At 34.9% G+C, this 16153-nt stretch overlaps 1 protein-coding gene across 1 annotated transcript in view; it reads right to left on the bottom strand.

The window, feature by feature from the left end:
* Positions 1 to 16153, bottom strand: part of UBE3C (ubiquitin protein ligase E3C) — a 74394-nt gene that overhangs the window by 34722 nt on the left and 23519 nt on the right. Inside the window, exons 11-15 of the mRNA XM_027686852.1 lie at positions 10126 to 10212; positions 9327 to 9484; positions 8521 to 8753; positions 3401 to 3505; positions 2261 to 2348 (exon numbers count right to left, since the gene is read on the bottom strand). Coding sequence (XP_027542653.1) covers positions 2261 to 2348; positions 3401 to 3505; positions 8521 to 8753; positions 9327 to 9484; positions 10126 to 10212 — 671 coding nt within the window. The remainder of the gene's footprint in view (positions 1 to 2260; positions 2349 to 3400; positions 3506 to 8520; positions 8754 to 9326; positions 9485 to 10125; positions 10213 to 16153) is intronic.

A 16153-nucleotide genomic window follows, 5' to 3' on the forward strand; every position in this document is an offset into this window, starting at 1 on the left:
ATTTAATAGGACGTGACTCAAAATATCACTATACTTGATGTATATTCATTTGGGTCAGATTTCAACATGGCAAGCCGTTGGAATTTCTGATAAAATGCTTATCTGTGATTACCCTTAGTTTACTTAGTAAACATTTTTAATTAAAGTCAATGTATGCAGCCTATTAAGCTAACAGTTAAAAGCACTTTAAATAAAAAGTGCATGTACAGCAAAGGTAAACTACTACATGACTTCGACAGTTCAATTATTTCAGTCAATTAGTCAATTTTATCTGCATTTCTCCATCACAGCTTCTTTCTTTAAAGAGAAATATGGGATGGAGTCATCAATACAGAGGGCATTTAGAGCTCACGAGTCTGCCATTTAAGTAAATGAAAAAGCACAAATAAACATGACCATATGTGATTCAGCAGTACTTTCATGCTAATTGGCTTTAACCCATATGGAGTCAAGAGGAATTAAACAAGTCGTGTGCACATTGTTACCTGCTTGTTTTCACACATTCATGTTGATTGCACTTTTTTTTTTAGCCTGATTTCATATGAAAACGAGGTTTACATGAACACACTGTGTCTGTCATCTTTCTTCACCATCTTGCCTCCAGCACATCTTTTGAGCTAATCAGCTGAACTTTAACTTTGACAGAGAACGGGATATTCAAAAACATCAAGCATTGTGAAAATTTTCAACTGGACAGAGAAGAGAAATTCCTTTAGTGACCTGAATTCAGAAACAGCAAGGAGAGCTCTATTCAGTGTGTCAGCCTGTCTGACAGCCAGTCAGGAAAACGAGGGTGTGCAGCTGCTCCACTCCAACCACAGCATGTGCATTCCTTATCCACCAACTGCCCAGACCAAGGCAACTAACAAAACGGAGGGAATTGATGCTATTTTGGGAAGGAAGACAAGTGAGAGAGCTAAAGATACTGTATATATGAGGGAAGAGAGACTAGAAGCAGGAGAATGTGGAAGTATTAAGTGTGGAACAGGTCTGACAGTGGAGAACATCAAGACAGTATGTGCAGCTGTCAAGAGTCACACAGGTCAATGGAAGAAACACAGATTGCTGATGTGGAGTCTGTAAGGTACACAGAACACAGGCCTGCTGAAGCCTGGCTATTTTTGCTAAAACCACCTGCTTTTAAGACTTCATATTATCGGTCAATTAAAATAGGTGATTTACAAAGGAAGACACTAAACTGAAAAAATGTACTATTCAAAATTCTGAGGAATAATTACACCAGACTAACCAGTTGTTATCTGGCAACTACACTAATAAGGTAATCAAAGGAAACTTTTACCATCATAGCTACTCAAATAAAAAGTATCATTATAAGAAGCCCTGAGGTTTCAACCTTGGACAAAGCTCTTCATTCTGTACAACTCTATAGCAGCATTCAAAGGCTGCAGTCTTCTCTGCATGATCTACTGTGTATGGCTAAGCTAACTCGAGCAGATTACATCATCTCGAAAGAGAGTATGGGCTCTTGCAGATAGATCATTTTGCTGCTTAAAGGCCCCATTTTTAATTCATTATTAAACCTGCACAAGCATTAGTGTTTTAATGATTATTTTACCCGAGCACAGCAAGGTAAAATTCTAGAATAGTGTACCTAAAAAGCTCAAAGAAACAGACTGTCTACATGAGAAAGCATATTGGCACAACTAAGCTAGTGTAAATTTACCCTGATTGCTAAGTTTGTCAACTCTCTTCTTTCTCTAGAAGTATTCCACAAAACTCAGATATTATGAATAATTCAGGGGGTTAGGTTTCTTATCTGATTAGAGACAATATTTATAAATAGTAATTAACATTTACCATGGTAAACTTGTTACAGTTTAACACATAATGAAGATGCTTCTTTATAATAAACAGTAAAAGCAAAACCTCAATTCTTTACATCTTCAGCAACTGCATTAATTTTCTATCTTATGCAATTGCATTTTATACATACTAATACACATATTTTTAAAACATATTGTTTGTCCACCTCATCATTTCTCCTCATCCAGGCCAGCAGAAGCTTAGGTAAAGCTGTTATTAAATAACATTAATTATTCTAAAGACATACCCACATGTATACAAATACACTATTTTTTAAAATATGTGAAACAAAATTACGAAAGACCGCCTTGCTTTTGGCTACCAAGACTTCAATACAAAATACTCAACAGAGCTCTAGAGGAAGTAGATTTTCTTTGCAAAAGGCAAACCATTATTTTGACTTAGCAAAGCAAAAATTGCATAGACAGTATCTTACCATCCAAAGTAGATTGCAGTGGTCCTATTCTTCCCATTCTTCTGACTCTCCAGACGTGTCTGGCTGATGGCACATACAGCTGTGTGACCTAATAAATTAGCAGTATTTTACAGTTAAACATTATATAATTACACATTATAAACTACTATTACACAGTAAATATATATAGCTGTGACATCCAAAAGCGTGTCTGAATGCCTAAATATCTTCATTTCTAATTATTCCTCATTATACTTGTGCCTTAAAGCTGAGTCGCAAAATTAACAACAGTATAATATAAAGTCCATGTATTTTTTAAAAAAACATTAAGTTTTGGTATTTAAGATACTAGAGAAGCTGAGTTTGAATTTTGAGATGTCAAAACAATTCTGTACTTTGTACTGAAAATCAGGTTAGCAGAGTTCAAGAGTACTACTACTTTCCCTAAGGTGTGTAGGCACTATTTCCTACAAATTATAAAGAACACAGAGAAATGGGGATCTTAAACACAAGGCAAGCAAATGTGCAACCATCAAAAATAAACAGAAAAGTTCACTTTTAACTATTCCATGCAAAGCTTCCAACTGTTAAGCCATCTAATGTGCAAGGCAATCTGAGGTGTAACTTGACTCCTAAATTCCAGGTTTTCGATGATTCAAAGGATGCACTTGCACTTTCATATCAGCTTTTTCTTTTGCATTCACATACACACTTTTTAAGCCCAATGTCAATTTCTTAAAAAGCTCTTAGAAAAAAAGTCATTTCTAGGTACACAAAATGCTAATGAATTTTCTTTTATTTTGGAAGCGAATTTTGAGGGTGTTTTCCCCACTACAGAGCAATTATTTTATTTAGCATTCTTACTATGAGAAGATGCAATAAAATGCCACCAGATTTTCAATTCTTCTCTGTTACAAATGCAAATTGCTTACACCATTGCATTGTAGAGCAAGTTTTTCTTTATAGATTGGAAATGTGACTTAACGTAAAAGTTTCTTAACAGATCCAAGACTTTTATATTAGAGAAAAGCAACATTACTCCAGGTTTTAAACTACACAATCTGTTCAACATCAACATCAGTCATACTGTCAGGAATCAAACCCTCTACCACTGAAACTTTGGCACCTCTAAGGCTTTGTGGAAAAGGACATGGCTCTTACCTTATCTGCTTTAATGTTTTCTTGTTCTGAGAGCCAGTGATTGGGCGGGCAGAAATTTCTCCTCGTATCTCTAGATTTCAACATTTTCACTAAGTTTGTGATGACCTAGGAGTCAGAAACACATCCGTTACATTTAGCAATGTGAATGAAAATACACAGTCCACAAGCAAAAACTTTTTAAAAGAAAAACACTAACATATAAAATGTTGCTTATTTTTAACTTACAAAAACTTGCTCTTAGACTTAATACCTCAGAATGCAAGTAAGTAATCATGGTTCACTTGTAAGTCATCAAACAGAAAACGGCTTACTAAAGTCTCATTCAAAAAACTAATAACCAGGACTACATAGGACTTAGTAAGACTGCACACCTAAATGTTGCATGTCAGTTCAGGGAAGCCTAAACAAATCATTACTAACATTAAATTACTTATTTAAAAACAATAACACCTAACCAGGTAACTTATACCATGTTCCTTTTTTTTTTTTTCTGATATATGTTTTCAGTAATTAAATGTGTGAATAGATACATGTTTTGGAAGAGAGAACTATATAGCTATTCTTTCCTACCGCTCACTCCCAAACAAGAGATTCTGAACAATTTGGCTGATTTTTAGGTTTTCTTTGTCCACATGGAGAGAGATTCTTAAATTTTTTTTTAGGGAAAATGCTCCACAGAAGAACAGAACTGCTTCTGTCTCAAGACAAAGGTCACATCGATCCTTCCACATTAGACAAATCTGAGGGATCAACTAACAAACAGTGAGTATTTCTGCCCAGAGTCAATAAATTTGACTAACTAACCAGCAGAATGATGTGATGCTCTTCTAAATGGCCAAACTGTACAAAAGCAAACATCAACTTCAGAAAGGAGAGAAGGAAGAAACATTCAACTGCCAATAAAACATAACAGCAAAAGTTGCATCTCTGAAGTAGATGAAAAATGAACTACTACTGGTTGCTGCATTAACAAAATAAAGCATTTCCAGCTAAAGGTGCCTTGGAGTAGTCCAAGGAATTTGCTGATGACATCACCTCACCACACACCGAGGTGATTAGCTGTGTGAAAAAACAAGTGCTGATATTCTTAAGGGTAAAGCTCTACATATGAAAATACACTACAGGTTCTCTTCTTGTCAATGAATAGTTTTTTAGCATTTTCAAAGCTGGCTAAGAGAAATAAATATCATCTCATCCAGAAGCACCTAACAATTTATGAAATGAACTGTACCCTCCAAGTTCTTGTCTCTATTGAAACAGATCCCAGCGTGATTAGCTCAGTTGTTTATACTGCACAGTAAACCCTACCATAAGATTGCTAAAGGGTTCTGAAAAGGGCCCAGCCCAAATATGCCTGAAAGCAGACTGCAAGATGACCATTTCCACAAAAAAGGATGGTTACCAAATGGTCTTCTGGTGATTACCGTAAGAAGTCCTAACAATATGTGTGGGGTGGTTTGTTGTAATTTTAATTTAATATGCACATGTATAGTGTATTATAGTAATGTTATTTTCAAACAAAAACGTGTTAGGTAGAAGCCCCTTAGTGTGTTAGTAGGTTAGTAAGGCCTTTCCCAAAAGAAGGTACAAGCATTTACCTGAAAACCACCTAGTGATAGCAGTTTAACAAATTTTGGTTATCAGCTGAACCACAGGAGGTGATGATGCACACACCTGCACTTCTCCCAACTACATTAGCTGAACCACTATGTTTAATTCATTTTTATTCACAAGAAATTCAAATTATAAAAGGCAATTCTGTTACTATTATAACCATACAGTCAGGAAATGAGAAAAATGAACAGATAACTGGTTTATTCATATCTTTCTAACAAAACAGGGTGGCTGAGAAAAATAGTTATCATGGTCACTAGGGTGTCTTTGCAATTTTAGTATTTTTCTTGGCAGTTTCCTCCAGTCCAGGACCAAAAATAAAAATAAGTACAGATACCAAGATAACAAGTACTCCACCTCAGGCACAACTGCCATATTTGGTTGCATATGTATGGGATTGCATACCTGCTGTCTAAAGCTGAACCACATCAGGCCAACACTACATAAACCATAACTAAGTGGAATCAATAGAATATTAAATTACCAGCCTAAAAAGACATTATCACTGTTACAATGAACAGCCTTCTGTTTTGCAACTTGTAAGTACAGCACTTGAAAAATTAATAGAAAAAAATGTACACAAAGCTTTTCTGAAACAATCTTGCTAAAAGACAATCTTAATGGGCAGGTGTCAAGAGTAACAGAGTTTAATGGGCCTTCTAAAGGATTCTGTGTCTAGATGCTACACAATAGATCTTTTAACATCCAGTTTTTAGAGTAACATCTTGAATGAAGACAGAACAAAGAATGCTATTAAGGGAATTGTCTGACTACACAGGAATTTTCATCACCTTGCCCTTATAAAATTCAGTGCAGGTTAGATGAGTAACTGAAACTCTGTGGTCTCATTACCACTTTAAGTAAGATAAACATTTTTAAAAAGGAAAATAAAATCAGAAAAGACTATCCACGTGAAGACTACATCAATAAAATATATTACAAGCAGCTAAAGAAACCCTAAAGGAAGCTGAATCAAATTAGGTGAGATTGGAGCTACTCCTGCAGAACGCATGGGTACTGAGAACACTTGTTAACTCAGGACTCCTTTGTAAAAAATTTCTGAAGTATGTATTCTATTGAAAGGGAAGATGCAATGCAATAAATAATATTAAAATGGGGATTTCTTTCCAATAGTGTCAAGTGCAAGTAACATTTAAACTAAAATTCAGCAAAATTAGCAACTTGATTTCATAGGATTAACTCAAGATAGTGAAATATTTATTTTATTTGACAAAATTCATTTTCATGTACTCTTGTAACTTAGGCTTCTCTATGGAATCTGTAACAATTGACTACACCACTCATTATTACACAAAGCCAAAAATGGGGGATTCTTCTGAATTAAGACATTTGCACATGTAAATCTTACCAATGACCTCCAATTTGTTAGCAAATATGCACATTATTGTCAGCAGCCTCCCTGTTATCAGATTTACAATTACCTTGCAGAAGTAAAGCCTATATTTGTGTGTACACATGTGTGAATATATATATAAATATATATGAATATATGTATTTCATTCATTTCATATATAGATGTACGTATTTCATGAGACACCAGAGGCATGGAAAATACACAAAACAAGTGTGGGGAATTAAAAGAAAAAAGGAAAAAAAGAAATTAAAAGCACAGATAAGGAAGGGATGGGCCTTTTTGTCTGCAGGCAGCTTGCAAAAGCTTTAGCAAAGATAAATTTAATATATTTTATATATATACATATTTGACATAATGCAAAAGAAAGAAAAAGTATTTTCTACTTAAATTTATAATGAAATACTTTAGCTTTGTTTTAATGATTTGGAAGAAGGTATTGCTGCCTGCTTATGGCAAGAAGCTGTTTTGAGGTTGCCCCCAGGAACGACTCCATGCTATGTACAGTAGCACATGAGATTAACTTTAGCCGTGTTCAATTTTTATCTGTAATGTTTCTGAAGAAGTAAACAAGGGAAGATTTGCTGTCAGCTTCTTTTGTGGGTAGAAAAGACATATCTTCAAGACTTACATTTCTAATTCAGTTAATGGAAGGCAACCCTGGCTCCTGAAAACAGTAAAAGTACACCAGGTTTAGACAGTTCCACTACAAGTTTAATTCCTGGCTGCCAAAGTGGGACAGAATATCTCGGGATTTTACATCTTCCTGAATCACAGCAGCCTACACAAAGACTGATTAACAAACTAAAGCAAACAAATAGAAAATGGCATGATATGAACTGCATACATGAAAATACCCCTGGCATGCCATCTTTCTTAGAAAAGTAGACACATTGAGGTTTTCACTTGTGACCTTAAAATCGAAAGTTTATTTGCAATTTAAAGACAAGTAATTAAATTAAATTGTGCAAACATATATTAGATCAATCTGTGCAAATTACAAATTCAGTGGTGCATTAGAACTGTATTCAATGCAATCAAAACATTATCAGTTACTCTCACTGCTATTAATGCTTATGCTCATAAGTGAAATGTGTTGTAAAATCAGGCAGAATAGGCTGGATAGAGGCTATCTTAGACTTGTAGAATGAATAAGCATTCCTTAATTAGCCCATCAGGTTAAGTGCAAGCCTTAATGGGCCTTTCCTAAAGTCTAGCATGACATCTTTCTCCAAACATGGCCAAGAAGAAAGTTCCATTAGCAATATTAATACAAGCTTAGTTGATCATTTTCATTCAATTAACTTCTTTCAATTAAATAGATAGCTTGACAAAAGCAGTGATAAAAGACCTGAAGGGACAGCTGATGACTCGAACTGAACATTAGTGTGCGAGAGGTCACCAGTATTAAACAGACTGTAAATCTAGCATTCAATTTGGAAAATGCATTTCTTCTGCTCCCACTTCTTTAATGAGCAATTTTAGCTGACTGGATGTGTTTGCTGCAGAATTTTCATGACAAGTCAAGTACTCCTTTTTTTTTTCAACAACAGTTATATTAGGGGGTTTTTTCTGCCAATGTTTTCAGCTTCTCTTAACTAATGTATTAGGTAGGATGCCATGGATAAAACCAAGAGAAATACATTGGTAGGTTTCCAGAAAAAACATACATTAAGTTCACATTTTCTAAGCCAGATTCACCTTCCCGTTAATATTCCAGCAAATTCAAAAGGAGTAGTACCAACAGATTTTAGTGGAACACCAACCAAACCAATACAGCATGGTAGCAATGTAGTGAAGTCTCTAATACAGAAGTTCCTAAGATTCTCTTAGAATTTCACACCTACATAAAGTTATGATGACATGCTTAAGTACCTCGCTGAATGGGAGCCCAAGGTAAACCCCATATTTTATACAGTAACTTTTTTATAAACAAGATCAGTAAGACAATTAAGAGTTGCCAGAAGACAAAAAAGTGTTAGTTATCACAATTAAACAGCAACCTTCCCAAATCCATATTCCTTGTTACAACAGCATTAAAATTAAGAGAGAAAAAAACAACAAGTAATCTCCTACCTCTGGCAGAAGCCTAAAAATTGTATATAAGTATGTTCTGAAAATTGACACAATTTACCTTGAATAACTGAATCCATCTTTTCTGCTCTGTCTGGATACATTGCTGCATTTCTGTATTTTTTGTTACTCCAACACTTCTAAATGCTGCAATATATTCCTCACGGACCTCTGGCTTTGTTTCTGGGTAAGCCAATTTTATGATTCCTAGACATGCATCTCGAAGGCAGCGTGATAATATTACAAGCTCTTCTAGTGTAAAAGGCATCATTGATGATTGTCTTTGACCTACAGCTACATAAAACACAAGTTGAAGTTTCCTTAACTGACTTTTTCTTAATTATCGCATTATTTTAAAACAACACTTATTTCATTGTAACTTTAATATTCACACACAAAACCTAAAGGTAGAGAAAAGAAACATCACCCAAAAACAGAATCAGTAAACATTTATAAAGAAGATCAAGTCTTGGAACTGTTTGCAGTCACAATTATTTTAATTACAATATCCTCTTGTTCTCTTTTGTTAAATTTATACATTTTGTTAAATTTATACATTAGATTACAGGTTCAGTCCAGAAGAAGTTCACTCTCTTCACTAACTCATTAAAAATTATCATGATTAATAACTTCCATATCAGACCCTGCAAAGCTACAGTTCCCAATGTGCAGACCATCAATTTTTTTCTCTTTTTTCTAAACACAATCACCATGAAAGAGCAGCTGTCAGCTGAGTGCTCAGGGGACCATCAGCAAGTCAGCCCAGGAGAGCCTTCCTCAGGATGTCAGCAAATCATTGCCCAGGGAGCCCCAGTCTCACATAAAACATTTTGCAAAGCAGTGCTATTTAGTAGGCTTGAAACTCACCTTCTATTGGATCACCAAAGAATTCGTTATCATGAATAGAAATGAGTGAATGACTAAACAAAGAACTGAACAGGTAGAAGAGAGGGATAATTCGGCTGGAGTCTTCTAAAGACATTGGAGAGCCTCTTGAAATCACTTGGAGGAGTGGCACCATAGACCTTAAAATATAAAATGCAATATAAAAGAGATGGTTAATTAAATACTCTAAAAAATATTACCTTCAGCATTCTAGTAAAACAACATGGTAGCGGCTCCTACAGCAAAATAACGACAGTGCTTCCAGATAAATAACTACTTCCAATTCTTGCAAAATGAGGTTACTCTTTGCAAGTTCTTGTCACTGGAATCTCAGTGTCTCCATGATGGATAAACTTTGGCATTATCTGCTACAGACTGCAGACACTTTTGAGACACAAAGCAAGGACAGTAACTGGTCTGCATGTCAGCACTGAACACATCTGCAGGTCCAGTGCCTCAGTTCCTGGGAACATGTTTCTGCCACCACCAATTTCTGGACAAGTCAAAGTACGCAAAATAAAACTCGCACGCTTAGGATGAAGGACTTGGGGCTTTGGTGTTCGTTACACTGATGCTAGTGAGCACTTCAAAAACTACAAAATACTCAACTTATTTTAAATAAGTATTTTCTTTATTTACAACTGTCCAGTTTGCAAGATTTTGCTCTGTTTTATGAAATCATAGGAGGTAAGTAATCATACCTCTAACTGTCCCATTCCCTTTTCACTAGATATGCTCTATTTTAACAAAGACTCAGTTTCAGAAATGGCACAATACATACCCTGTAATCATTCGTGTAGTCATTGAAGATATCAAATACCAAAGATGCCTCAGGAATCTGGCATTAAAGGCTAAACTATAAAGAAGCCTGCAAGAGGAAGTTCAAATAAATTGTGTCTTCCAAAATACCGTATTCACAAAACACAATGCTTCTGTAAGAACTTTTCTGTCAAGCATTTTTCAAAAAATTAACAATTTAAATTTATTTTTTCAAGATGGAAGTTCTTATTCTGATCAAATCTGGTGAAAGCCCCAAAAGCTGAAAACCAAGCATATAAATCCTTACACTTAAAATTCAGCAACAAACTATGCAATATGAACCCAAGTATGCACTGTCCTGCAGAATTCAATGCACATTAATAAAAATAATATATACTCTCGAGCTATTTATCTGGGACTTTTTTAATTCTAATATAGAAAATCACACCAAACTAGTTAGCTGATCACTTCTGTGGTTCTTCTGACATTAACAAACAGCAATTTTTGCAAAAGGTAGATTAAAATACCTTCATTTATGTCAGAACTAATGATTTAAAATTATGTAGCAATTTGACTGATATACTCTGCTTGGCAGATAGAAATAGAACAACATAATGGAACAATGTCTGCCAGGACAGCTACACCTACACTAATCCATCTGTAGACAGAAAATGGTTTATACACCTGTAAAAAAAATGTGTAAGTTCACAAGTAAGTTATATACAGGACTGACTTTAACCATATTATGTCAGACATGATTACAGCATGATAAACTTTTTTTAAAAAAATGAGAAAGAAAAAGCTTCCTGGAGTGAAAAATTCTCCCCCAGTTGACTTTTTTCCCCTTGCAGGAAGCAACATATGAGACAAAATCATTTGAAACAATGTCTTCTAGGAAACCAAACAGGATTTCACTGACTAAACAGTCATTTTTTGGGTATTGAAGAACAATATTCAGTTAGTTATTCTAAATTCTACTTTCCTAGGTCTCCTAATTATTATTACAATAAATAAAGGAAAACAGATACTGAGATCCATGTCTCCTCTCAGTGGTCAATGGCTTTTTAAAATCAAAATTCTCTGTGACCAAGCACGGAAGAAGTAGGAGGCTGGAAAATGGGAGTGGAGAGGGGAGACCTCCTGCCTGAAAACACAATATTTATTACGGACCAGGTGGATAAATCAAAATTTGCCAGATGGCAAAAGGAAAGGAAGCACACATTTCATTAAGGAAAAAAGTAAAATATCAATAAAGACTTAGAAACATTCAGGAATTAATGAATTGCCACTTAAACCAAAGACATTAAATAATAAAAAAAAAAACCTCACAAACTACTGCCCAGTGCCACATGCCCCTGGGGCCTCACTCACTGCCCTTCCACAAGCACAGCCTCTCTCCTGCATCCCCACAGCCTCCAGCCCCACAGAAAGGACCTGTGCGACGATGAGGGAACACGAGGAAGGGCAGAACTCCTCACTAAACTGAAAGGATTATTTCACAGGTACAGGGAGTTCTGGAAATAGAATGGGGACACGAAGAAGAAGGGAAAATGAAACACAAGCAACCTCTGCTTTGTAGGGTGTTCTCTGAATTTTAAATGCGCTGATCAGGACCTTCAAAAAGAGCTGGAGCTTCACATAATGGCAGAGAAGTTGCACATTGGTGAGCACTACAAAGTTTGAGTCAAATGTGAAGCAACTGTAGCTAATGCTAGCTTAAGTTAAGTTTTAATGTAAAATGAAGTTCTATTTTAATTATGTGGAATTGGTGAAAAAATTCAACCTGAATTTGATACATGGGAATTCTATTTCCTTCTAAAGTCACATCATTTTGACATTTGGGTGAAAATTATGCATTTTCATGTAAGAAAGGGTTTATTACACCCAGCTAATTTAAAATAAAGATTTGTATTTTAATGTTTAAATATCTGAATGATAGCTCAGATGTCTTGGTTTCCAAAATGAGACATTTCCTCAGTGACCTTTAGTTTTCAGCCTCATATTTGAAATGAAAAGTGATTTGGCACAGTGCCATCAGGTCTCATAAGGTTTCCAAGTGAAAACTTGTTAATTTGACAATCATCCCTGGAAATTATGTAATAGTTTTAGCAGAAATGAACAAACATTATGGACACTGAACCTATCATAATGTAATTCATTTTTTCATTCTAGCAATATTCAGCAATAATGAAGGGGAAAAAAGGACAAACCTTAACAGCTTATAATAATAACCTTTGCCTAAGTTTTAGCCATTTTTATTCCATATCTGTGATTCAGGCAGTCAATTGTAGCAACTGCTCTATTTCATGGCCTGATTTCAGAAATGCTGACTGTATTCAACTTTCACATTTCCCTTTCCTGAAAATCTGGTTAAATACAAACACATAAATTTGGTAGAAGATGGTATCATACAGCCTATTTTGTTAAGATGAAATACCTACGAATATGAAGTAGATGAATTCATTGGTTCTGAAGTTTCAATTCTGAATTTTCTGTACTGTGACCAGAAAATAAACATGAAACTGCAAACTAAACACAGAACTGGTGAATTGGGCCTTGTGTTACAAAAGTTTTGCATCACTAGATTCACCTGAAATATAATCCATTGCAAAAGTAAAGATGGTAGAAAAAAACTGCTACCTTCCCACTCCAAGTATAGAAATTGGCTTTCAAAGCTGAAGATAACAATTGTAACAACAACAAAAAAAAGCAAAACAAAAAACCAAACAAAAAAAGAAACCCACCACAAAATGCAAGGATGATTTGAAAAGCCATATCTTTGAAAAATTTGAAGAAATTGGTCGTACCAAAGTTTCAAAATTTCTGGCTTCACTGGGGGGGGGCAGGGACACAAACAAACAAACCGACCAACCAAACCTGAATAAAACCCCAAAACATTAATTAAAAAGTAAAAAATAAACATTTGAGAATGAAAATAGGTCAAAATCCACCTTACTTGGTCTTTTCCCTTGCTTAAAAACAGCCTTTCCAGATAGAACTACATTAACATAACGCAGTGCAAGAATTCCTGATAAACTGCAGAACATTACAGGGATGGTTCATATATCCTGAAGACAAAGCCTTATTAATCCACAAAGTTTAGAGATCAGTTAATATAAAACTTGAATGTCCATAGAGTCTCGATCACCTTTTCTTTTGAAGAAAAAAATCACCCCCACAAAAAAAATAGAAATAAGAAAGATCAGACAATATTTCTTTTTATGCACATTTTTATAATCTAACTCAGGGGGTTAATTTTCAATATTTGTACTATTCTAAAAATAAATCAAGTGGCTAAAGTTTAAATCCCTCCCATTTGGGGGTTTTGTATTTTCTTGAAAATCTCACTGAATGTCACCAATTTTTTAATTATGACATCATTATACATCTTTTATGTAATGGATTCATTAACAGATTTTCTGTAAAGTCCAATACTAAGATTTAGTACTGTCATTTGGGAGAAGAACCATTTTACTGCTACCAGAAAGGATAAACTTTCAAGTGGAAAAATGCACGCTGCCTCAGCCACGGGCTATGACAGTTAAATTCAATCCAGTGTTTTCTGTTAAGTATCAATTTTAATCATACCAAATCAAATTATCTGCTCCCAAAAGTAAGTACATAATGATCATTTATTTAGAACCTTGTTTCTCTCTCTAGGTATCTAATTGTCCACAAAGGCCACATGATTTATGTGTACTTGCCAGAACAGTATTTTGGGCACCTTTGGTTTAAAAAAAAGTGTCAAATTCCTCCTGTGCAATGGGACAGATTAAATGACCCATTAAGCTTAATTTAGCTGAGGCACCACTACAAGTTAATTAGTTAAAGGCAAGATTTTCAGTCTGGGTCATAAATTGGGCCCAGTTTCCCACTGAGACCATTTAAGTTAATGAAGAGAATACACCAGAATGAGAGGAGCTCACACAGCCTGCGACAGGTCACTGCTGCCGCGGCAGCGGATTTTGTCACTCCAGAACTGCGAGTACGAGGCAGCAGCAAAGCCATCCTTAAACAAGCTACCCTGCTCTTCAGGGTGCTTTATGCTTCGGTCTCTCTTTGTACTGGACCAAGGACGTAGAGCAACGCTTAAAAAAATAAGTTAAAACTTCATATACAATGATTCTGGTTTTAAGAAAAACACAACACAGTGTCAGAACATTCCCTAAAGAATTACTCCAATAGCTTCATGTAAAGCCTAAATCTCAGCACATATATGAAGACAGGCTGCTCAGATTACACCAGAATGTCATTTTCCAAACAATTTTGAACTGCAGGTTTGAGGTTAGCAATGTTATATTAATTAAATAGTAGTGACACATAGTATGAAACTGCTAAGCCCAGATTAGCGATCACTCAGGGGCACTGATCAGACTGACAGCGACTGATGTCCCAGTACAAGCACAGTTTCCATCACTATTTAATATTCAGCTGTGATGACCTGAAGTATTACATTACACCCCTAAATCTTTCGCAGAAATAGAATTTACTATTTATTTAAAGTATATTTTGATGAAAAGATGCCTTGCAGGTCTCTCTATAATGTATAACTAAGCTCCAAGACTCAAGTTTTTTCTTTTTAGTAACTGTATTCAATAATATCTATCAAATTTACAGTGAAAAGACGAAATCCTTGTCCCTCTGAAAACAAGGACAATTCCCAATGACTTCTCTACAATCAGGATTTTATTCTACACCTCTCATCTGTGTTGCTGAACACAAGCTATATAGTTTGGTTTTTTCTATAATGTGACTTTTTTCTTTAACTGGGCTTGACTGTGTATTTCCAGAATCTATTCAGAATTTCTGACAACTAACCAAAAGAAATGTGCTTTTACAGTTATCCACCTCTGGATCCCACTGCCCCCTGTAGAGAGTCACAAAAGCACTTTACAGGCTTGCTCCTTTCAAAACTACACTGTACTTTTTGGTATCTTGTCCTGTTCTCTCTTGGTCTCTGTTGCAAAATCAAGTAAATACTGAGTTAATTCAACATCAATGTTCCTAAGACTATACTGTACAATATCATCAATCACCCAAATCACAGATGTGCTGAGAAGCCACAAGAAAAAAAAGCATTCAGCTTTAACAGAGTGACAAAATTCTATATTATGAGTTTCTTTTGTTCAAGAAGGGAAAAAACCTCAGATCTATTAAAAGAATGCAGAGATATTTGTTGTTTTCTTCCTTCCAAAGCCTGTGTTAATCTTAGCCTAATCTTCTTTACAGTTATTGAAAAATTATTTTCAATTATTATTACTCTCTTTATTTAGCATGCCATTTTGCAGATTTGCAGCCTTTATGTTTTTAATTATCATTGTTTTCATTACAGTTGCAAATGCTGTTAAATAAACAGTCTTTGTAACAACTCTATCTTTTAAACCATTTGACCCAGCCTGTTTTCAAACAGAAAGTAAAAGAGCATTATGGAGCTCTTAGATGATATTAAAAGTAATTTGAAATAAATTATTTCTACTTAACTATTTCTACATGGTTTAATTAAACAGTTACACATTACTCTGAATATTAAGTAATTTAAAAGTTAGTTTCAAAACAAGTGCAGCATCTTTTAAAAGTTTATCACTAACTTTGATAAAATTATTGGACAATTGAAAAAATCATCAGGCAATCTAAAAAGTGGAAATTAATGGTAAAAAGTCTTTTAATTGTCTTTTGAAACACCACAATGTTTACTACCTTTAAAACAAGCATCAAATGTCTAGAATAGCTGCTTAGTAACCTAGACTAGGTCTAATATGCACTGAGAATAGGACAAAAGATTGACACCTCCTGAAATGACAATCCCTGGCAAACCCAACACTTACGGCTGACTTGGAACTCAGAACTAGTAACTATATGTCTACTTCAATTTATCAAATATCTGTGTGAATTAACTTCATTTTGTCCATGGAAGTAATTCCACTGGTATCACTGACACAAATCTTAGTATCTCTACCACTTATTTCTAAAATTCAGCTATTTGGGAGCTATTCAAAAGTTAAAATTTGTAAATTACTTTCCAATAGAAGATGTTGAGAAGAGCTTTCATA

The sequence above is a fragment of the Neopelma chrysocephalum genome, unplaced genomic scaffold, assembly GCF_003984885.1.
Source record: "Neopelma chrysocephalum unplaced genomic scaffold, ASM398488v2 Primary Assembly neopelma1_72, whole genome shotgun sequence".
In the NCBI taxonomy this organism is placed as follows: domain Eukaryota; kingdom Metazoa; phylum Chordata; class Aves; order Passeriformes; family Pipridae; genus Neopelma; species Neopelma chrysocephalum.